The sequence below is a fragment of the Monodelphis domestica genome, chromosome 1, assembly GCF_027887165.1.
Source record: "Monodelphis domestica isolate mMonDom1 chromosome 1, mMonDom1.pri, whole genome shotgun sequence".
In the NCBI taxonomy this organism is placed as follows: domain Eukaryota; kingdom Metazoa; phylum Chordata; class Mammalia; order Didelphimorphia; family Didelphidae; genus Monodelphis; species Monodelphis domestica.
In genome coordinates, this window is record NC_077227.1 from 388,745,658 (window position 1) to 388,771,043 (window position 25,386).

At 36.6% G+C, this 25,386-nt stretch overlaps 1 protein-coding gene across 2 annotated transcripts in view; it reads left to right on the top strand.

Moving 5' to 3' along the window:
- Positions 1-25,386, top strand: part of CDHR2 (cadherin related family member 2) — a 63,137-nt gene that overhangs the window by 2,254 nt on the left and 35,497 nt on the right. Inside the window, exons 1-4 of one of the 2 annotated variants that reach the window (XM_056811643.1) lie at positions 3,341-3,692; positions 21,774-21,835; positions 22,698-22,769; positions 23,785-23,924. In XM_056811643.1, coding sequence (XP_056667621.1) covers positions 21,790-21,835; positions 22,698-22,769; positions 23,785-23,924 — 258 coding nt within the window. In that variant the 5' untranslated portion in view covers positions 3,341-3,692; positions 21,774-21,789. Of the gene's footprint in view, positions 1-3,340; positions 3,693-21,773; positions 21,836-22,697; positions 22,770-23,784; positions 23,925-25,386 lie in introns of those variants that run through there. The other variant, XM_007474114.2, reaches the window with a different exon arrangement.

Sequence of the window (25,386 nt, forward strand, 5' to 3'; positions counted from 1 at the left end):
AGACTTGAACGTAGGTCCAGAGTCAGTACTCTTTCAACTGTGCCATGATGGTTGATAATGTTGGAGAGAATGATTTTAGTAAAGTGGTGGTATTAGAAGTTAAATTGCAATATCATTTTTTTCCAAGACCATAACTATTATCACCATCATCGCCATCCCCACTATCACTACCAAGAACACCATCAGCTTCAGCAGCACCAGCACTAGCACCGTCCTATCCATATTATCCTCATTCCCACCACCATCAGTACCATCACCATTATCACCACCATTACTAAAGCCATCATTATCATTAGCATCTCCAGCTCTGTTAGCAACACCACCATCCCCACAGCCACCAACACTACAGATGATGCTTTTAAGAAGCTTACATTGTGAGGGGGAAACAATATGTAAACAATTTGGTAGATACAAGATATATGCAGACCAGATTCACCTGTGAGAGAAAGAAGACATTGGGGGAGTGGGAATAAATGGCCTTTGGGAGGAAGTAGAATTTGAATTCAAGTCTTGAAGGAAGTGTGGGAAGCTAAGAGGTAGAAGCGAGGTAACAGAGCTTTCTAGTTGCGGGGGACAGCTGGTTCAAAGATGAAGAAAAGGGAGACAAAGTATCCTGTTTGAGGAAACATAAGTAGGTCAGTGTTTCTGAGACACTAGAAGAGAGTAAATAAAGTATAAGAAGCCTGGAAAGGGTTAAAGAGACTGGAAATGGTAAATATGGGACTTTATATATGATTCTGGAGGTGATAGGGAGCCACTGGAGCTCAATGAGTGTGTGTGTGTGTGTGTGTGTGTGTGTGTGTGTGTGTGTGTGAGAGAGAGAGAGAGAGAGAGAGAGAGAGAGAGAGAGAGAGAGAGAGAGAGAGAGAGAGAGAGAGAGAGAGAGGCAGGGAGGGGGGAGGGAGAGAGAAAGAAGACCTAGACTTTTGAAAAATTACTTTGGCACCTGAGTGTAACATGGATTGGAGTGGAGAGAGATTTAAGGCAAGGAGGATAATTTGAAGGCTATCTCAATAGTCTAGATGAGAAGTGATAAAAGTAGGGTTATGGCTGTGTGAGTGGAGATAAGAGGAAATAAAAAGAGGTGTTTTGAAGGTAGAAATAGCAAAATTTAGTGATGGATTGGATATGCAAGGTGAATGAGAGTTAGAAGTGAAGGATAATATCGAGGTGGCAAGCCCGAGTGACTGGAAAAGTGACACTTGACAGAAATAGGAAAGTTGGGAAGAGGAGATGAGTTTCAGGGGAAAGGGAATGAGTTCTATTTTGGACATGTTGAATTTGAGATGTCTATGCGATATGTAATTTGAGATGTCCAAAAGGCAGCTGGTAATGTGGAACTAGAATTCAAGAGAGACAATAAAGCTGAATATACAGATTTCTATAACGATGATAATTGAACCCATGGGAGATGATGAGGTCAACAATTGACACAGTATCGTGAAATAAAAGGACAGGCTCTGAGATAGTTGTGGAGGACACCCATAGCTACTTGGAGAGACCTGAATGAAGAATCATCGAAGGAGACTGAGAAGGATTAGTTTACAGGCTGGGGCAGAACCAAGATAGACAAATGGCATGCATGTGTTCGCACATGCACACACACACACACACACACACACACACACACACACCCCAATGAAGAGAAGGAAGGAAAAGATGAGCAACAGGGTAAAATGTGCTGCAGGAGGACCAAGAAGAATGAAGAGAGAAATTATTGATTTAGCAATCAAGGGATCTTTGGAAAGAGAAACAAAAGATCTAGAATATCAAAGGAAATAATAAAAAAGATAAGAATGAAGAGCCAACAGCACTTTCAAACTTCAAATTAGAGAGCAGTAGTCATTAAAATCATCTCTATTATTTTTTAAAGTAGAGCAATAGATCAATATAAGAGACAAAGGAGAATCAGAATCAATGGAAGTCAATAAACTCATTTTATGAATCAGAAAACATAAATTACTTAGGAAAAAATTGTTATTTGATAAAAACTACTGAGAAAATTGGAACAGAATCTAGCAGAAATTAGGCTTAGATCAAGATCTTACTTATACTATATTGCACAACACATTCTAACTGGATGTGACTTTACTATTAAAGATCACACTGCCTGTTAAAGGTGTGGATAGGAGATGTATCCTTAACCAAACAATGGATGAAGGAATATACAAAAGATAGAAAAGAGAACTTTGATTACTTTAAATAAATAACATTTGATTCTGCAAAAAAAGCAAAATTAACGTACCTAGGATGAAGGGAAGCAGTCAAATGGGAGAAAAACGCAACAGCTTTGTATCAAATTTCCAAGTCAAGGGTTTGGCAACTAAGATGTGTGTGTGCATGCATGCATGCTTTTTGGTTTTATATACATATATGTTCATATATAACCAATTATATTTGTCTTTCTGTGTAACCTCAGCACTTAGCATATTGCCTGATAAAAAGTAAGTGTTTGTTGACTTGATTTGACACGATATTCGAGAAATAAACTTCCACACAACTCTTTGGTTTATAAACGAAGGGTGTCCTGAAAATCTTAGGTACTCCGTATGTAGAACAAAAACCCCCAACTATTTTTGAATAAATAGGTGGCCCAAAGGATATGGACAAATAGTTTTCAAAAGAACAAAGGAATTGCAAAATATTGAAAACCATATTAAAAAATGTTCCAAGTCACTAAGAATAAGAGAATTACAAATCAAAAAAGCCCAGAGATTTCATTGCATACCCTGAAAATGGGCAAAGATGACAAGGGAAGTGAATAACCAATGTAGGAGAGGTTATGGGGAGACAGGCGCACTAATTCATTTTGGTAGAGCTGTGAATCAATACAGTTATTGTAAAAATAGCTTAGAAAAATGCAAATAAAATGACTAAAATGTCTATGCCTTTTCAGAGAACACAATAGGTTCATGCTTCAAGTTGGTAACTGATAAGGGGAAAAACCCAATATGTACCAAAATACTTACAGCAGCATTTTTGTGATCACAAAAAATAGGAAACAAAATAGATGCCCACTGATTGGGAAATAGCTAAAAAATTGTGATATAGGAATGAAATGGAATATTACTGTGCTGTAAAAAATTATGAATATAACGAATACAGAGAAGCATGGATTTATAAGATCTAATGCAGAGTGAAGTGAGCAGGGTCAAGAAAACAATACACAGAATTACAACAATATAAATGTAAAGAATAATTATAAAACAAATAAAAGTGAAAGTTGGAAAATTACAAAAAATAAGTGTGACTCCAAAGAAGAGACAGGAGAAAACAATTCCCCCATGCCTTTTCTCTTCTTACTTTTTTTCCCCTCTAAAAACATTATGCATATTATAAGATGGTTCTGGGAGGGGAAAGGGAAGAAATACTGGGAGAAATTTTGGTGGTATAAAAAACCTCCAAAAGATATCAGTAAAATTTCTTGAAAACAAACAGAGATCTTTCGTAACTTTGGGAAGGGAAGGTTCAGTGAATGAGAGGGTTAGAGGCCACATTACAGAAGGTTTCGAAGTCAAGGAGTTTAGCTATGAAGGGGAGGAGTGATAGATTACAGATAGCTAGGATGGTAGGAACAAGTGATTTTTTTTTTTAAAGAATGGAGACATATAGGAGTACTTAAAGGCACCGGGGGGAAAAGCCAGTACTTACGGGGGAAACTGAAGATAAAAGAGAGTGCTGTGATAGTGGAGGTGATTTTCTGGAGAAGTTGGGATGGGATGGATCAAGGGTGTTTTTAAAGGTGTTGACGTTAACCAGGAGAAGGCTTACCTTGTCTGTCATCTGAGGCTACAGTCAAGTACAAAATGTTGTGTGAAAATGTCTGAATGATGTGAGACAAAGAAGAACAGAGAAGAGGGAGCTCTCAGAGAATTACCTTGGTTTTTCCAGTGAAGTTTTAAGCAAGGTTCTGGGCTAAGTGGTTGGGAAGAATGAATGCCAAAGGAGGCTTGAGGAGAGATGAGAAGGTATAGAAAAGCTGCTGTGGTGAATGGGAAAACTGAGTTGTTTTTATCTTCTCATTCTTTCAGTATATACAATGAACAAAATACATTTTATTTTTTAAATTCTTACCTTCCATCTTAGAATTAATACTGTGTATTGGTTCTAAGGCAGAAAAGCAGTCAGGGCTAGGCAACTGGGGTGGTGGTGGTAAGTGACTTGCCCAGGGTCACACAGCTAGGAAGAGTCTGAAGTCAAATTTGAACTCAGGACCTCCCATCGAGCCCTGACTCTTAATCCCCTGAGCCATCTAGCTGTTGCCACACACACAAAAATATTTTGAAGTGCACATAATCTTTTTGTTAAAATGCTTATCCTGCTATATGGTGAGGACCTAGCATGTAAATTTGCAGTGGATGCAGTCAGCAAGTTTTGCAATTTTATTCAGCTTTATTCAGTAAACACTTACATAGGAGCAAATGAGGTAGATGGTATGAATAATCATGAGGCAGGTTGGGCAAAATGTGATCAGCAAGAGAATAAAAGGATAAGGCCTTTAAGAGTGCAGGACAGTATCATCGAGCTGGTTCATTAAGGGGCTGAGAGAGAGAGAAAGGAAAGAGAATATAGGCTATGCAGGAATGAAGGACTGGAAAAGAACAGAGAAGCAGAGGGAATGGAGGCCAAAATGAGGACAAAGAATAGGTTAGAAAAGATATAATGATACAAGATTATGTTTGAAGGACAGTAGATAGAACCCTAGGTCTGGAATACGGAGGGCCTAGGTTCAAATCTGACCTCACCATGTCCAGCTGTGTGACCCTGGGCAAGTCACCTAACCCTGTTGGCATAGCCCCTTGCCCTTCTGTTTTAAAGTTGTTACTAAGACAGAAAGTAAGGATTAAAAAAACAGGATTATGATATAAAGGAATTTCAGAGCTCATGAATAAGGGAGTAGAACACTTCATGAGTGATGACAAGATCAAGGACAAGAATATAACTATTTCTGGGTATAGCTGAGATGGAGTGGAGAGGGAAGAAAGGAGCATTGAGGGGATTAAGTATTTGAAGGAGTATCCAGTATGTATTTTGAAGTCCCCTTACTGTTAGAGATTTAGACCATTTAAAAAATATAGTTGTGAATAGTTTGCTTTTTGTCTGATAAATAGTCATTCGTACCATTTGGTCATTTAGCTATCGAGGAATAACTTTTGTTTTTATATATTGTAATCCATTCCCTGTATATCTGGAATATTGACTTTTCTCAGTGAAACTTATTGCAAAGGTTTTGTTCCTTCTAATTAATTCCCCTATATTTTAAAATTACACTGATTTTGTTTACAAAAAGGCTTTTCAATTTTATATATAATCAGAATTGTTCATTTTGTCTTCTGAAATCCTCTGAATTCATTGTCTGGCTAAGAAGTCTTCTCTTATCTGTAATTGTGAAAGGTATTGCAAATTGTCTATCCATATGGAACTTGTTGTAGAATACAGTATTAAAGATTAGTCTTGTGCTACTTTGTCTTGTACTCATAGTTATATGAAAGTAGACTGCTTTCCAGTTTTCCCTTAAGTTTTTCACTTAGTGTTTGGGGTCTTTGAGTTTTTCAAACACAACAATACTCTGCTTTATTATCCCTGGGTCCTGTGTTGCTAGTCTGTCCCATTGACTAGCTTTTCTATTTATTTAAACATGCTTGAAATAGTTGTGATGATTTTCACACTGTAGTGTGTCAAGTCAAATCAACGAGCTTTTATTAAGTACCTACTATGTTCTAGGAGCTATTCTAAGTGTCTGGTATACAAATAAAGGCAAAACCAGGCCAACAACTTAATGGGGAAGACGACATATAACTATGTACTTCCAAGATACATACAGCATAAATGGGAGATAATCTTAGAGGGGGCAAATACTAGTATTAAGGAGAATTAGGAAAGGACTCTTGTAGAAGTAAGGATTTGAGCTGAGACTTGAAGGAAAGCAGGAAAACCAGGAAGCAAAGGCAAGAAGACAGAGCGTTACAGGCATAATTATTAGCTGGGACTCTAGTTCCTGGAACAGCAAAGAGGTCAATGTCATTGAATCATAAAGTATAAGCAAGGGAGAAAGGTGTAAGAAGACTGGAAAACTAGAAAGCAGACAGGTTATGAAGGGACTTAAAAGCCAAATAGAATATTTCATATCTGATTCCAGAGAACCACTGAAATTTACTGAATCGGTGTGTATGTGTGAGAGAGAGACAGAGACAGAGAGACATGTCTAAAAAGTTCACTTTGATAGTTGAGTGGAGGATGGATTGGAGTAAGGAGAGACTTGAGCCATGGAGACCAACTAGAAAGTTATTTCAGAAGTCCAGCTGTCAGCTCATGAGTGATTGAGCTGGTTGGGGTCAGGGATAAAGGAAAGGAGACATATATGAGAAATCATTTCCATAGCATATAATGTTGGTGCTTGGTTTTAGATAGACACTACTAATCATATTAAAGAAAAGTCTAGATATTCTTAGGCTTTTTAATGTTTTATTAAGATAGAAATATATTCTGTCAAAAGCTTTTTCTACATCTATTGATATGATTATGTTACTCCTTTTGCTAATAATATGGAATATTCTTATTATAGTTTTCTTTATTTTAAGTATTTCTTTCTTTATAGTTTCTTTATATTATTCTTTATTTCTTTTATTTTCTTTATTTATAGTTATTCTTTATTTTATCTATATTTCTTTATATTATAGTATTTCTTTATTTTCTTTATTTATATTTTTGATATAAGTGCAATTTGGTAATAATGTATAATTAAAATATATTGTTGTAGCCTCTTTGTTAATATTTCATTCACTATTTTAGTGTTAATATTCATTAGGGATATTGAACTATAATTTTCTTTGTCTGCTTAGCCCTTCCCTGGTTTGGTAAATATCAAGACCATATTTGTATCAGAGAAGGAATTTGGTAGGGCTGATTCTTTTTCTCTTTTAAAAAGAATTTATATGGGGGCAGCTGGGTGCCTCAGTGGATTGAGAGCCAGACCTAGAGATGGGAGGACCTAGGTTCAAATCTGGCCTCAGCCACTGTGATCACTTGACCCCCATTGCCTAGCCCTTACCACTCTTCTGCCTTGGAACCAATACTCAGTATTGTTCCAAGACAGAAGGTAAGGGTTTTAAAAAATAATAATAATTTATGTGATATTATACTTGTTTAATTATAATGGTCTAACAACATTCATTTAAACTTGATCTGGTTCATTTTGTTTTTTGAGAGTTCACTTGTTCCTCATTCAATTTCTTTTTCTGTGATTAAGTTACTTAAGTTATTTTCCTTGATCTGTTATTCTGGGAATTTTATATTTTTCAAATATTCACTAATTTCATTTAAGTCCTAATTTTTGTTGACATATGGTTGGCCAAAATAGTTTCTAATAATGGTCTTTTTCTTAATATGTTGTGAATTCTCTTTCATTTTTGATATTGTTAATATGATTCCCCCCTTTAAAAAAAAATTTTTTTTAAATAAAACCCTTACCTTCCATCTTGGAGTCAATACTATGTATTGGCTCCAAGGCAGAAGAGTGGTAAGGGCTAGGCAATGGTGGTCGTGACTTGCCCAGGGTCACACAGCTGTGAAGTGTCTGAGGCCAGATTTGAACCTAGGACCTCCCATCTCTAGGACTGACTCTCAATCCACTGAGCTACCCAGCTGCTCCCCTCCCCCCATTCCCCTTTTTTAATTAGGTAATCAAATGGTGTTTCCATTTTATCAGTTTGAAAAGAAACCCTAACTCCTATTTTTTACTTACCAGTTCATTTTTTTACTTTCAGTTTTGTTAATTTTTTTATTTTCAGAATTTCTGTTTTTATGTCTCATTCAGATGGCAGAAAAAAGGCAAAGAATTACTCCCAAATTCCCCTCCAAACAACATTAAAATAATGCCTCAAAATGAATTCTGGAGTATCAGAAGCAAAAAAAAGCATTGGTTAGAAAAATTTTCTATTCCAAGACAACTTAGAAAGTTAGCAAGAAAGGTCTGTCTCACTGGAGTGAGAATGGAAGCATAGTCCAGCATGGGCTGAACCCCAGAAAACGAGTTTGGCAGCAAACTGGTTTTGGCAGAGGCTGAATTGCAGCTCTCAGCCCAAAGATTTCATAGGGGTTTAAAAACTTGTCCAAGTTTACAAACAACTTAGTCACTTTTGTCATAAAAAGGGATTAAAGCCAAACATCCAAATAAATAAAATTGCAGATTGTTTTCCAGAATGATTAAATCAATACATAGTCCCATCTATATATACTGTTTTAATTTTCCTGTCTCCCTATAATTCTTCTAATATCAATCCCACCTTTTGTTATCTTTACCAGTTTGCAGGGTGTGAGTTAAAACTTCAGAGTTAATATAATTTGCTTTTTTCTTATTGTTAATTTGGATCATATTTTAGAATGACCATGATAGTTTAGAATTCTTCTTCTGGAATTTTTTTTTTTACATCTCTCTTGACTATTTATCTGTTAAGAACGACTTTGTTCTACATTGTTCCAAAATCTATATATTTTGAACATCAGACATTTGATGTGAAGATTTTTCCCAATTGTCCATTTCTCTTATTAAAAACCAAAACAAAATCCCTTACCTTCCATCTTAAAATCAATATTGGTTCCAAGGCAGAAGAGCAGTAAGGGCTAGGCAATGGGGGTTAAGTGACTTGCTCCAAGTTATACAGCTCTGAAGTATCTGAGGTTAGATTTGAACCTAGGACCTCCCCTCTCTGGACCTAGATTTCTATCCACTGAGCCCCTTTGAAATGTTTTTTTTTTTTAAGTGCAAAAATCTCTTTCATTTTATATAATTCAAATTGTCCTTTTTAAGAATTATTTCCATCCATTGTTAAAAATTCTCTTCTTACTGACTATTGTGAAAGGTACTTCCATTTTTCTTTAATTTTTTTTAAATTATGAGACCTTTTATATTTAAGTTGAGCATGTATATTTGGAATTTATTGTGGCATATCATTTAAGATGCTTATTTATACTTTTTTTCCCCAAACTGCTTTTTAGTTTTTCCTCCATTTCTTGCCAACTTTCCACCTCCAAATATATTATCTTCTTGGGTTTATCAAATGTGTAAACTATTGAGTATGATTCTCTCTGATTATGGTTTATCTAGTCTGTTCCATAGATCTATTTTTTCCTTTTCTAAGCAGTACTAAAATATTTTAATAATTACAGTTTTAAATATAGTTTGAAGTCTAGAAGTGCTATTCCATTTTCATTCCTACATATACATACATACATATATATATATATATATTTAGTTTCTCTAGAAATATTAAGAAACAATATTTTTTCCTATATCCTAAAATCCTTAGAAAAGCCCCTTGAAAAGGAGCTCCAGATAGAACAGAAAATATTTTCTTAGGAAAATGGATTATATATCCAAATTGAGCTATTGCCTTGGTCTTATTTACATTTTAACTTCCTTATTCCTGAAGTAATTTGGTAATTGACCCATCTAAGGGTAATTTCCTTTTTCCCACTCACCGGAAGTGACTGATGGATTTTCTCTTCTCTACTGAGAAAGGATTAAGGTAGGATTAGAAGATTTTGTTTAACTCCAAGAAGTGAGGAGAGATGTCTAGAAGGAATGGGATTGTGATTTCATTGTTCAATTGTTGTTGAGTTGTGTCTGTTCTTCATGACTCCATTTGGGGTTTTCTTGGCAAAGATAGTCGAGTTGTTTGCCATTTCCTTCTCCAGCTCATTTTACAGATGGGGAAATTGAGGTAAATAGGGTCAAATGACTTGCATATAATTAGTGAAATGTCTGAGGATGTATTTGAATTCAGGAAGATGAGCCTTTCTGATTCCAAGCCCTAAATTGGATTCCAAGCTCTAAATCATCTAGCTACCTCTTTGCTCATTTGTGGGATATTAAACTTGAATGCATGTTAGGATAGCTTTTCTTTGTTCAAAATTCCTAAAAATATTATTTGAAATTGTCTTGTGTAAGAGATATAGATTAATGGAAAATTAAGTAAAACAGTTTCTTGCAAATTGGTTTTGATATAACTTCCCCACCATGATTTCTCTTGAGATTCTAGATCTTTTGTTATTCCAAATAAGCTTTGTTATTTTGCTAATTCTATGAAGTAATATCTTGGTAGTTTGAATAGTAAATACACTAAATCTTTATATTAATTTTGATGGTGACCCCACTTGGAGTTTTCTTGGCAAAAATACCAGAGTGGTTTGCCATTTCCTTCTCCAGTTCATTTTGCAGATAAGGAAAATGAGGCAAATAGGATTAAATGACCTACCCAGGGCCACACAGTTAAGAAGTGACTGAAATCAAATTTGAACTCAGATCTTCCCAACTCTATCCACTGAGTCACCTACCTGCTTCTTCTTTTTTTTTTAAACCCTTACCTTCCGTCTTGGAGTCAATACTGTGTATTGGCTCCAAGGCAGAAGAGTGGTAAGGGCTAGGCAATGGGGGTCAAGTGACTTACCCAGGGTCACACAGCTGGGAAGTGTCTGAGGCCAGATTTGAACCTAGGACCTCCCATCTCTAGGCCTGACTCTCAATCCACTGAGCCACCCAGCTGCCCCCCCTGCTTATTTCTATAAAGGTTTTCAATCTCAACTCAGCCCTCCTTGCTGCTTGGCAATCCTATTATACCCCCCTTATCAATTCACTATTCCATTCTCCTCAGTGGCTTTTCCAAACATTTTCATCTCTCCTCAAACCTCTTGTGGCTCCCCATCCCCCCATTCTCTCAGCTGAGAATATTGTCTCATATTTTATGAAAAAGATGAAGGCCAGTTACTGAGAATTCCTTCTTCTCCCTTCTTAATAATAATGATGAGCTGATATTATATAGTACTATGTACCAGGCACTGTGCTAAGGGTTTACAAATAGTCTCTCATTTGATTCTCATGATAACACTGGGAGAGAGATGAATTATTATTATCTCCATTTTGCAGACAAGAAAACTAAGGCAAAAAGAAGTGAAACATTCTACCCAGGGTCACAGAGGTAGAAGTATGAGGCCAAATTTGAATTCAACTCTTTCTGACTCCAGGTCTGGCTTTCTATTCACTATACCATCTAGAGCATTTCACTTCCACCTCATCTCTTATCACACAGATGCCTTGCCACTGTTTTCTCTTTTATACCTATTTCATATGATAAAATGGCCTTATTTTTACCAAAACTAATTTCTCTACTTGTTCAAGTGATTCCATTCCAATCCATTTCCTCCAACAGATTGCCTCCTCCTCTGTCATTCCCACTCTCCCAGAGTCTCTGTCTCTCTGTCTTTCTGTCTCTGTCTGTCTGTCTGTCTGTCCTCATTTCCTACTGCCTACATCTTTCCTATTCTGAAAAAAGCCTCATTTGATCCTCCTATTACCACTAATAAACACCTACCCTTTGTAACTAAACTCTAAAAGGTCAACAACAAATGCCTCCACTTTCTCTCCTCCCACTCTTTTAAAATCTTATTATTCCATTGAAATTCTCTCTACAAAGTTACTAAGTGACCTCTTAGTTACCAAATCCAATAACCTTTTCTCCATCCTCATTCTCCTTGACCTCTCTGCAGCCTTTGACACTGCTGATCACTCTTTCCTCTAGGTTTTCAGGCGGCCACTTTCCTGGTTCTCCTCCTACCTCTCTGATTTCTCTTTCTTTATCTTCTTTGCTGGAGCCTCCCCCAGATCAAGCCCTCTAACAGTACCTTCAGGGTTCTCTCCTGAGCCTTCTATTCTTCTTCTATCCCACTTTACTTGGTGATCTCATCAGCTGCCATGGATATAATTTACATCTCTCTGCTAATGATTCTTATCCTCCTCCAAACACTGTGTTGACCTCCAGTTTTTCATCCCTGACGGCCTTTCAGAAATTTCAAACTAAATGTCCCAGTAGACATCTTAAATTCAGCATGTCCCAAACCAAACTCATTATCTCTCCCACTAAACCCCCTCCTACTTTATTTATTTCTCTGATTTCTATCACTAACATTTCTAAAATAAATCATGGTGAAGAGAGGCATCTTTGCTTTCCTATTTAACTCTTCAGGATTTTAGCAATGAAGGGAAAGGGGAGCGCCTAGGAAAAATTTTTGTGGGGAGGATTAGGGAGATCTGACCATATCTATAAGCAGAAGGAAAGAAAAGGAACCTATAGAGAAGGAGAAATTAAAGATGTAATAGGGAGATGGATGGTGAATGAATTGAGATTCAGATAAAAATAAGAGGGTAGAGAATCTAAGAACATAATTGGAAGGATTAGCTTCAGTTCAAGGGAGAAGAGAGTTCTCTTATCATTTGACACTGAAAAAAAGGGCTAGTGATACCTTTTATAAAAGAGAGAGAAAGTCTGGAAGACATTAGGGTTTTGGAATGAATTGTGTTTTATAATTTTAGACACCTGAGAATGTATTAACTTCATGACTTAATTCATCTTTCTTGTTTGTCTGTGGTAATCCTTTTGCTCAAGTGATCTCTTTTTATTCTCTTTTGTTGGATCACCATTTGTCTCCTGCCTCTTTATCAAGAGTCTCCCATGCTCTAGCCTGGTCCTTTCCCCCTATCTATATATATTCTCTTTCTCAGGGGGAGAGGCATTGTGATGTTATAAATTTGGTGTTGGCTTTGGAGTGTGGAAGACCTGAGTTCAAATTCCATCTGATATTTTCTCCTCTGAATCTTTGTTCATCAGTAAAGTGGATATAATAATACCTGTAGTATTTATTATTTCATTACTATCTCATTGGATTTTTACTAGGATTAAATAAGATAAGACAAGTCTTTTGAAAACTTGAGAGCACCATAAAAACTTCAGTCTCTGATGGACTTTTTTGGGGGGTTTGCCTTTGCATCCATAGTGCCTAAAAGAGTACACAATAGGTACTTCATAGTAAGCATTTATTAAATGCCCACTATGATGAGCTCTGTGCTAAATCCCTGGAATATAAAGAGAATTAAAAGACAAACCCTGTTCTCAAAGAGGTGGCAATATAATGGGAGAGATGAGAAGCAAACAAATATGTATAACCAAGCAGGATGAATAGGAATTAATTATCAGAGAGAAGGAACTAGAATTAAGAAGGTTTAGGAAAGGCTTCCTGTTGAGGGTGAGATTTTATTTGCAACTTGAAGGAAGCCAGGGAAACTAGGCATTAGAGATGAGGAGGGAGAGCATTCCAGGCATGGGGGACAGCCTGAGAAATGTCTGTAGCTGAGGGCTGGAGTAGCTTACCTGTGGAGAAGCCAAGAGGCCAGTGTCTCTAGATCTAAAAGTGCATAGAGGAGTGTTAGGGGGTAAGAAGACTGGGAAAGTGTGTGTATTGGGAGAGATAGGTTGTGAAGGGCTTTGAATAGTAAACAGATAGTTTTGTATTTGATTCTAGAGGTGATAGGGAGCCACTGGGGTTTATTGAGCATAAGAGTGATGTGTTTGGACATGCATTTTAGGAAAATCACTTTGAAGACTGAATTAGAGAATGAACTAGAGTGGGAAGGGACTTGTGGCCCGCATGCCAACTAGTAGATTATGCAATAGACCAGGTGTGAAATGATGAGGTCATGTACTAGGGTAGTGGCAACTTCAGAGGAGAAAAAAGGATATAATCAAGAAATGTTGCAAAGGTCAAATGAACAGGCCTTGGCAAAAGATTAGATGTGAGGGAGGAGAGACAGTGAGTTGGCGGGGAGCTAGGGGATTAGAGGGATGGTGGTGTCCTTGACAGTAACAGTGATTTCAAGGGAGGAGGATTTAGGGGAAAAGATAATAAGTTTTGATTGGGATACATAGAGGTTAATATGTCTTCTGAATATACAATTTGAGATCTCTGAAAGACAGTTGGAGATGTAAGATTAGAGGTCAGCAAGGAGGTTAATAAGTGCTTGTTGAATGAATGAATGAATGAATGAATTTGCTTCCATGAGCAATTATCTGTCATGGATTCTAATCTCTCTTCTGAGTTTCACTTTTGAATCTTGCTCTTTTGGACATCTCCACTTTGATGTTTTATCTCAGCATGTCCATAATGTAACCCATTATCTTCCCCTTTAAATTTGTCTTTCCCAAACTTCCCTACTTCTATCCCGAGTGCCATTGTCCTTTTAGTCATTATGGGCCTAACCTCAACGTCTCCTTTGATTCTTCTCTCTCCCTTATTCAATTGTTTTTAATGTCCTGTAGATTTGTTCTCCATAATAACATCTTGAATATCTTCTTTCCACTCACAGAATATTATCTTAGTTCAAAGCCTCATTACCTATCACTGGGTCTTATGGGCCAGGCCCAATTCAAATTTGTCGAGTAACCCAAGTTTGGTATTAGAACAAAATGAAACACCGTTAGGCTGTAAATAGTAAACAAAGCATTTTTTTGTATTATGAACTAGTAAAGTATCCGTGAACATCCATACTTCCATATACAAAGGCCAGAACACTAGAATACTTTCAAATCGTGACTCTATAACATATAGATTTTATTTAAAATATAATTAAATATATTTAATAATGTACATTACATTTAATATATATTAAAGGTAGCATGGAATAATGAGTGGATAGAGAGCTGGCCTATGAACCAAGAAGACCTGGGTTCAAATCATCTCTGACACACAGTGGCTCTGTGATCCAAGGCCAAGCATTTAAACCTCTCCATTCTATAGAACTCTTTTTTTTTTTAAACCCTTACCTTTCATCTTGGAATCAATACTGTGTATTGGTTCCAAGGCAGAAGAGTGGTAAGGGCTAGGCAATGGGGGTTAAGTGACTTGCCCAGGGTCACACAGCTGGGAAGTGTCTGAGGCCAAATTTGAACCCAGGATCTCCCAACTCTAGGCCTGGCTCTCAATCCACTGAGCAACCCATCTGCCTCCTCTCTAGAACTCTTGAAGACAATAAGCTACAAAAAAGGTGCTACCCTGAATTGGTAGAGGGAGTTTCTTCAGCTGAGAGTTCCCTCTACCAATGAAATCTCACGTTCAGATCCCATCCCTAACACTTTGTTAAATTTAATATGATGGTGTCAATATTGTCCTCCTTGCCTACCTCCTAGTATTCTTTTTGTTCTGGGTATATGAAAAATTATTCTTCCTCTTCCTCCTCTTACTGTTTTTCCTCCTCTCTCCCCAGCAAAAGACCTTCCTTATAACAAAAGCATAGTCAAGTAAAACACATTTATATTGCACTGGCCACACCACACAGCCCAGCCCCTTTCCACCAAGAGGTGCAGCATCAGTCTTCTGGAGTAAGGATTTGTTCTTGCACTGATGCGAGTTCTTAGTCTTCCACAGATTTCCTTTATAATGTTATGGGCGTGACATGCATTGTTCTAGTTCGGCTTCCTTCACTTTGCATCATTTCCTCTAAGCAGTCCCAGGTTTCTCTGAATGGATCTCTCGTACCATTTCGGAAATCCTAATCATGCAGTAGAACTTGTTTGCCCATTCCCTAACTGAGGAAAACCCACTCTGTTTTCAGTTCTTGCTTCAACAGAAAGTGCTGCTAGACGTGTTTCGCGTGCCTCTAGCTCCATCCTGTCTTGCTTTGAGTTCTTTGACTGTATACGCCCAACAATAATACTAGCTAGCATTTCTACAGCACTTGCAAGTTTACCTAGCAATATCCGAAGAAAGGATGTTTGGCAAGGATACGCTCTCCTTTCAGTTGCTTCCAGATCCCCTCCCTCTATAAGGAAGTCGTGAGGGTGTGCGGACTCACAGGGCAGTGTCCAGTGTCCAGCAAGGCTAAATGAGCTGGGTTTTTAATAGTTCAGACGGCTAGATAGCCACATCCATGGTTTAAGCCTTACTTTCCTAAAGCAATTAAATCTTCATGATGATTGCATTGCCTTTTAGGGGAAAAAACTATTCTAACTATGTGATAAGGACCTTAGTCAATGTTGTGAAATGAACAGAGCCTGTATTGAGTATACTGTTTCCACCACATTGGGACTATTACAATAGCTTCAGAACTGGTTTCTTTGTCGCTATTCTTTTCCCTTCTTTAGTCTATCCTCTTACACTGTTGCCAAAATACTCTTTCCTCAGCCTCAAATTTGATTGTGCAACTCCTCTGCTTGTTCCTGCATTAGCAGGATAAAATACCAACTTCTTAGCTTGGCATTCAAGGTCCTCCCCGACTTGTTCCCTATCTCCTCTCTAAGACTTATTTCACATTGCTCATTCTAGTAGACCAAACGGGTCTAGGGATTGTTTCCCAGGATCTACCTCTTGACTCCATGGGCTCAAACATATTGTTGCTCATCCCTGGAATGCTCAAGGTTTAGATTCCTAAAGAAATCTCTTCAAGGCTCAGCTCTAGCACCAGTTCTCTCTGTTGCATTGTATTATATGTATCCGTCTACATATTTCACCCATACATGAAAATATGTAGGTGTGGACTAGAACAAGATGAGATATCCTTGGATCATATAATTTTGAAATAATTTTTGAACTTTAAAATAATAAATAATATATGCACATATATTTCTATGTATATATTATATGCATATGCAACACACTTGGCACACACATATACCTATACATACCTACATATATATTTATTTAAAGGAAAATAAAAAAGCATTTTTAAGCACCTATTATGTTGGTGATGAAGTGGCTAGAGTACTGGGCCTGGAGTCAGGAAGACCTGAGTTCAAAATTGACCTTAAACACTTACTGGCTGTGTGATCCTGGGCAAGTCACTAAACCATGTTTGCTTCAGTTTCCTCAGAAAATGGCAAACCACTCCAATCTCTTTGTCAAGAAAACCGGAAATAGAGTTATAAAGAGTTGGATGCAATTGAAATGACTGAACAACAACATGTTCTAGGAACTTTGCTAAATGCTTTATAACTATTAGCTCATTTAATTCTCACAACTACAAGAGGTAGGTGCTATTTTGATCTCCAGTTCACAGTTAGAGAAATGGAGGCAAACAGAGGTTAAGTGACCTGCCCAGGGTCACACAGCTAGTGAGATTTTGAAACTAGATTCTAAATTTGAATTCATCTTCCTGATTCTAGGTTCAGTATTCTAACCACTATGCCACCAAACTCCTCCTGGAGGACAGAGATCATTTTCATTTTTCATGTTTCATTTTTTTGTCTTTGTATTCCTAGTCCTGGCAGGGTACTTGGCAATAAGAGATACTAGTTAAAATTTTTTTTTTTCATTTACAAACTATCTCCCTCCACCCACACCCTACTATACCCATTGAGATGGTAAGAAATATGATGTTCATTCTACCTATGAAGTTACACAAAACCTATTTCTGTATCCTCTAGGTTCCAAAAATGAACAAGTAAATCAAATGAGAAAAATCAAGAAAAAAATTGGTTGCAATCTGCATTCTAAGTTCTCTGTCTGGTGGTGGATAGCATTTTTCATCATGAATCTTTGGAGTTCTGGTGGTTCATTATAATGATCAGAGTTATTAAGGGTTTCACAACTGTTTATCTTTGCAATATTGCCATTATTATGTAGATTGTTCTTCTAGTTCTGCTCACTTCACTTTGTATCAGTTCACATGTCATCGTTTCTTACAGCACAAGAGTATACCACCACATTCACACATTATACCATATTCAGCCATTTCCCAGTTGATGGGCATCCCCTCAATTTCCAATTCTTTGCCATCACAAAAAGAGTTGCTATGCATATTTTTATATGTATGGATTCTTTTTCTTTTTCTTTGATCTCCTTGGGGTATGCATTAAGTGGCAGTATTGCTGGGTCAAAGTTATGCAGTTTTATGGTCCTTTGGGTATAGTTCCAAATTATTCTCCAGAATGGTTGGATTATTTCACAGCGCCACCAACAGGGCAGTAGTAGTGTGCCTATTTTTCTACATCCCCCTCCATTACTCAACATTTTCCTTTTCTGTTATCTTAATAAATCTGATGAGTATGAGAATACTCCAGAGTTGTTGTAATTTGCATTTCTCTAATTATTAGTGATCTAGAACATTTCTTTTATAGGTCTATTGATAGCTTTAATTTCTTCCTTTGAAAACTTTCTATTCATATCCTTTGGTCATTTATCAATTGGGGAATATCTCTTATTTTTATAAATTTGTCTCATTTCTCTCTATATGAGAAAAATGGAATCTTTATCAGAGAAATGCTGTAAAATTCTCCCTCTTCCCTCCTCCTGTTTCCTATTTTTAATTTTTACTGCATTGGTTTTGTTTGTGCAGTTTTTTAAGCCTCCCATAAACCTTTCTGATGAATTCTGCCCTTATTTATGGATCTGCTTGCTCTTTAAAATTCTAAATATGTAGATACTATGCTTGCTAGTATTTTTTTAAAACAGGAATGGGTATTGAATTTTGAAAAAAGCATTTTTATGCATCTATTGATATGATCACATGATTTTTGTTGTTTTTGTTACTGATATGGTCAATTTTGCTTATAGTTTTCCTAATATTGAAGCAGACCTGTATTCCTGGTACAAATTCTACCTTGTTATATCTTTGTGATTGTTGCTATAATCTCCTTGTTTGTATTTTTTGTGAAATGTTTGCATCAATATTCATTAGGAAAGTTTTTTTGGTTCTCCCTTATTTAGGTATTGAAACTATATTTGTGCTAAAGAAGGAATTTGACAGGACTCCCTTCTTAACTATTTTCTCACAATTTATATAGGGTTGGAATGAATTCATCTTTAAATGTTTGGTAGAATTCTCTTGTAAATCCATTTTGTCTTGGATTTTCTTTTTTAAATTTAGGAAGCTCATTTATGGCTTGTTCAGTTTCTTTTTTTTAAGATGGAGTTATTTATGTGTTCCATTTTCTGTTTTTTAATCTGTGCAATTTATATTTTATAAATATTCATCTGTTTAATATAGATTCTCAGTTTTATTAGAATGTAGTTGGTCAAAATAGTTCCTAACAATTAGTTTAGTTTTTTTTTCATTGGTGGTACAGTCATCTTTTTTCATTTTTTATAGTGATATTTTGGTTTTCTATTTTTTAAGTTTAATTTCTTTCTTTCTCATAAAACTAGCTTCTACTTTTATATATTTGTTCAATTTTCTTAAACTTTTTATTAATATCTCCTTTGGTGTTCAAAATTTATATTTTGGTATTTAATTGAGTAACTTTAAATGTGTTTTAATTTTTTAAATTGCATTTCTTTCTGATCTTTCTATCTTTTGTTAGTATAAGCATTTAGAGATATAATTTATCTCCAAGTATTGCTTTGGCTGCATCTCACAAATTTGACATCTTGTCTTATTGATTATTTCTGTGATTTGTTCTTTGGCCCACTCATTCTTTAAGATTAAGCTATTTAGTTTATAATTAACTTTTAATTTATGTTTCAAAGACTCTTTGATATATGTCATTTTGATTGTAATATGTTCCAAAAAGAATACATTTTTGCCTTTTCACTTTTGTTTGTGAGGTTTTGATGCCCTGATACATGGTTGGTTTTTGTGAAGAGGCCATGCTCAGCTTAGAAATAGGCATGTTCTTTTTTATTCCCATTTAATATTCTTCAGAGATCTATGATAACTAACATTTCTAAAGTTCTATTCCTCTCTTAAATTTCTTTCTTGTTTATTTTATGGTTAGATTTATCTAGGGCAGAAAAGAATTAATTGAGGTCTACCACTAATATAGTTTTAGTCTATTCTTGTAAGTCATTTAAGATTTCCTTCAAGAATTTGCGTGTTATGCCATTTCGGGTATATATGTGCGGTATCAATATTAATTTATTATTATGGTACCTTTTAGCAAAATATAGTTTCTCTGACTATCTCTTTTAATTAGAGCTATTTTGCTTTTACTTTGTCTGAGGTTATGATTGTTATCCCTGTCTTTTTCACTTCAGCTGAAGCATAATAGATTTAGCTCTAGCCCCCTTATTATAACTCTGAGTGTCTTTCTGTTCCAAATGTGTCTCTTGTAAACAACATATTGTTTGATTCTGGTTTCTAATTCATTCTACTATCTTCTTTTGTTTTATGGGTGAGTTCGTCTCATTCATATTCATAGTTATGGTTGCTAACTGTATATTTCTTACCATCTTATTCTTTTATTTAGCTTTCTCTTTTTTCACCCTGTTACTTTCTCAAAATTCTATTGTGTTTTTAGTTACTAACCTTCCTTAATCTATCCCCTTTGCCTTACATCCCTCTTCCTTTCTCTTGGGCTTTTCTCCTCTTACTTTCCCTTTTGGTAATATGAATTTCTATACCTTACTCTGTTGATCCATGTGTGAATACTATATATGTACATGTATATACATATATATTTATATACACACATACTTCCTTCCTTGAACCAGTTCAGATATCAGATGAGAGTGAGGTTCAAGCACTGTCTGCTTTCCCCTTTCTCCTCTATTATAAAAATTCTTCCTTATGTACCTTTTATGCAAGATTATTTCCCCCCTTTTCCTCTTCTTTCCTCTTTTCCCAGTGCATTTCTCTTTCTCTTCCTTATATTCTTTTTTTGAGGAAAACATAATAGACCATTCTATCCCAGTATATTAGACTTATTACCCACACCCTCTGTCTAAATAGGCTCCTTCTAACTCTTCTAATGACAATGTTCTTAGTAGTTACATGTATCATTTTCCAATAGAGGAATGTATACAGTTTAACCTTACTAAGTCTTTTATGATTTCTTTACCCTCCCCCCAGCATAGCATCTTTTATTAATATGGGCACTTGATAAAATAAAGGATAAGTCAATCATGAGTGGCTCTGTATGGAAATAACTCTTTATGACTTATTACTCATATTTATCTCTTTATGCTTCTCTTGAGTTATATTTTCTATTCAGTTCTGGTCTTTTCATGAGGAATACATGAAAGTCATCTTATGTTTCATTAAATAGCCATTCCCTGCACCATATAGGCTTATGCTTAGTTTTGCTGGGTAGGTTATTAGTGATAAGTGCTAAATCATATGTGATCCTGAGTGTGGTTCCATGGCATTTAAATTGTATTTCTGACTAGTTGTAGTATATTCTCTTTGCCCTGAGAGCTCTGAATTTTAGCCATGATATTCTTGGGAATTTTCATTTTGAGATTTCTTTCAGGAGGTGACTGGTGGAGTCTTTCAATTTCTACTTTGCCCTATGGTTCTAAGCTATATGTATGGATAGTTTTCTTTCATAATTCCTTGAAATATGATGTCTAGGTTTTTTGTTGATCATGGTTTTTTTGGTAGTACAATAATTCTTAAATTAGCTCTTCCTGATCTATTTTCTAGGCCAGTTGTTTTTCTGATGAGATAATTCACATTTTCTTCTATTTTTTTGCTCCTTTGATTTTGCTTTATTGTTTCTTATTGTCTCATGGAGTCATTAGCTTCCACTTGACTTATTCTAATTTTTAAGAAGTTATTTTCTTCAATATTTTTGTGCCTCTTTTACCAATCCATTATTTTTTTGTGATTTTCTTGTACAGCTAATTTCTTTCCCCAATTTTCTTCTACCATTTTATTTGATTTTAAAAATCCTTTTATTCTCTTTTAAAAATCTCTAATTTGATGTTTAATTGAATGGAAGGGATAAACAAGGACTTCCTCTGGAATTTTCGGTGGAATTTATTTAACAAAAGAAACTTACTTAAAAATATCTTGGAGAAGATACAGCAAATATACAGTGTTATTTCAATAAGGCACAGATTTGCATAAGTATACAAAATTCACAATATAACTGTAGTCAAAATTGAATGAATGTGTCTTTGAGGGATGGGATGAGTATACCAGGCTTAGGACATCTTGCTCTCAGTGGCACAGTTGGGATCAGGAGAAGGAATTATGCACGGGTGACTTTATGGAAGACTTTTCTTTTCAACAGGTTCCCCCAGGACAGGATGGCCTGGAGCCTGTTGGTCCTTCTGTCCTGTCTCATGGTCTCTGGTAGGAATTTCCCTCTGGTTCCCTTTTTCTACATCATCCTCTTGGGCTGGTGACATAGTGATGCCTGGAGAACCTTTCTCATATTGGTCTTCCCCTCTGTAGTCCAGTGGAATCCCTGAAAATCAATGGCCAGACTAGGAAAGTTTACCCGAGAAGTCCATAATTACTAAACCATCTAAGGGCTTTCTGGGAGTGGCACTGTCATTAGTCTTGAGATTCCCCATTGACCTTGGGTTTTGTCCTAGATCCTCCACTGTCAAATAGTTGCTATAGGTCTAGTCTTGTGCTTAGACTGAAGAGTATATAGGAGAGGGTGGTGTTCATGCTCACGGGAAGGGAGTGTGCCAAAGCTGGGGCTGAGAGAATTGTGATTAGGATCTGGGACTTGGGCAGTTGTGGGCTAGGGGAAGATAGAATTCAAGTGGGGGTTAGGATGAGCTGGAGATAGGATTTGTGCTGTCAGGAGCAAAAGAACCTGGGATTCAGGGAGCAAGGCTAGTGAGAGGGTCAGGATTAGGATCAGGACTGAAAGATGGGATTTGTGGAGGCTGGGGATGGCCATAGCCTAGAGTTTATCAGGATAAGGGACAGGGTAGGGGACTGGGACATGGGCATTCGGAAGCTTAGGTTAGAGCTCAGTACTCAGGATTGAAGGGTGGAATTTGGGGAGAGAGAGGCTCAGTGCTAAAGACTCAGTGCTGAAGATTTGATGAAGGTTAAGCTGGGCTTAGAGTCTGATGCTTTGGGATAAGTACTCTGGGTTGGAGACTGGGTCTTGGGGAACAGTCTCAGGTCACAGGTCTCAGGGCTCAATGCTCAGAACTCAATACTCAGTGCTTAGGACTCAGTATTGCTTTTGCAGTGCATGGGAACTCAGCTCCAAGTTTCACCAATAACATGACCGTAGTTACACTGCCTGAGGACATGCCTGAGGGTAAGTACCTGTTGTGTCAAGGTGGGTGGCCCTGGGCACAGACCTATAGCAAGGGATTGAAATTATCCTGGAAGAGAAGGGATAGTGGTTCAGGCCTATTTCAATTTGTGCTTGAGCTATTGACTCAAAATCATCCCTTCTCTTTAAATACTAAACAGTAGACTTTTATGTCTGAAGAGACCTTAAAATTATCTGTCCAGCTCAACTCTCAATTTACAGATTAGGAGACTGAGGCCCAGAGAAGGAAAGGACTTGACCAAGATCCTGGATTTGAGGATGTGTCCTCTGACCACCCAAGTCTTCAACTGCTTGTTGTACTGCCATGCATTTATTTTGTTATTTTTTATTTGAGGATTTCTAAAGATCATTTCTAAATTTGTCCCTCCAGGTACCTGTCTCAGAAACCTCTTCATGAGGGGATTCTCATGAAAGGTCACAATTAGGGGCTTGAGTGAATTGAGAGTTTTACTGTTGACCTCTGCTCTGATCCTCTTTTTGCCCAAAAGGGAGGCAGGATTGGGGAGTGGAAAGAGCAACAGAATAAAGAGCAAATGACTCATGTTCAAGTCTTTCTATATACCATTGTCCCAAAGTATCACCTGGAGCAAGTTGCCTTCCTTCTCTGGGCCTCCCTTATATAATTAGGAGTTAGATTCAAATCTAGGGCACTAGATGATGCCTAAAGCATTTTCCACCTCTGATATTCTGTATTCCAGAGTCCCTTCTGTCTCTACCAGCCCATTATTTATTCTAATAACACATCAAACCATCAAACAATACACACTTAGTAAGTGCCTATTCTCAAGCTGTACTTAGCTTTGACATCCTAGAATATGTTGACTTCCAAGGTCCTTTCTAACCCTAATAATCCTTGAATGTATGTCTGCAAATCCCAGACATTCCCAGAAGCTCTTCTAGGACCATGCTCTGCCTCTCACTCAGGCCAGGTGTCAACTCTGAGGGAAGCTCTGTGTGTGTGTGCCTGTGTCTCTGTGTGTTCTTCCTCCGTATGCAGGTACTGTGGCTTTTTGGATTACAGCCACCGACCCAGATAACGACTCTCTGACCTACGACATGAGTGGCCGTTATTCCTATTTCTTTGTTGTCAATAAGGACACGGGGGCAGTGACCCTGAACACTCCTTTGGACTATGAGGTAAAAGTATGGGAACAAGATGGGAAGAGGTTATCACTGGCTGAAACTGGATGGAGGAGGAAAGGGAATCTTCTAGAAAGAGCGTACAGGACATTAAGGTCTAGGGACTATGTTGACTCAGAGCAAGGCACTATATCATAAGTTGTAGCATTACTCGGAGTCAGGAAGACCTAAATTTAAACATCATCCTAGATACTTTAAAAATTATTATTTATCTTTTTAAAAATTGTGTTCTGAATTCTCTCCTCCCTCTCCCTTATCCATTGAGAAAGTAAGAAATCTGATATAAGTTATACATATGAAATCATGCAAAACATATTTCCATATTAGCCATGTTGCAAAAACAAAAAAGCAAGAAAAATAGAGAAAAAAGTGCTTCAATCTAGTTTCAGATTCCATCAGTTCTTTCTCTGGAGTTAGATTTTTTTTTTTATCATAAGTCCTTCAGAACTGTCTTAGATCACTGTATTGCTGAGAATGGCTGTCATTCTCAGATGAACATTGTATAATATTGCTGTTACTCTGTATAATGTTCTCCTAGTGTGCTCATTTCACTTTGCTTCAGTTTATATGTCTCCCCAGGTTTTTTTGAAACAATTCTGCTCCTCATTTCTTATATCACACTAGTATTCCATCATAACCTTCTACCACAATTTGTTTGTCCATTCCCCAATTGATGGACATCCTCTCAATTTCTAATTCTTTGCCACAAAAAGAGCTGCTATAAATATTTTTGTATAAGTAGGTCCTATTTGTTTTATTTGTGCTCTTTGGGATATGAACCCAGCAGTAGTATTTCTAGGTCAAAATTTAAGAATGATTTTATAGCCCTTTGAGCATAGTTCCAAAGTGTTCTCCAGAATGGTTAGATCAGTTCACAACTCCATTGATTGTGCTCTAGTATCCCAAATTTTTCACATCCCTTCCAATATTTGTAATTTTCCTTTTCTGTCCTACTAGTCAATTTGATATATGTAAGGTGTTACCTCAGAACTGTTTAAATTTGCATTTTCTAATTAATAATGAATTAGAGCATTTTTCCACATGACCATAGAAAACTTTGATTTCTTCTTCTGAAAATTGCCTGTTTATATCTTTTGACCATTTATCAACTGGGGAACAACTCATGTCCTTATACATTTGACTTTATATATTGGAGTTCTCTCTATATTGGAGAAATTAGGCCTTTATCTGAGAAACTTGCCATTAAAACACTCCAGACAATTGTTAGATGTATAACCCTGGTCAAGTTATTTAATTTAATTGAGATCTCTACACTTTAATTTCCTCACTTTTAAGATGATGGATGAAACTGGACTAGATGATCTCTAGGATCTCTTCTAGCTATAAATCTATAGTCCTAAAACAAGAAAAGTCTACACTGAAAACCAGTGTGGCAGGTAGAAAGATGACAAATTCAGACACATAGTTCAACTATAAATCTGGGTAGAGGATGATTTGA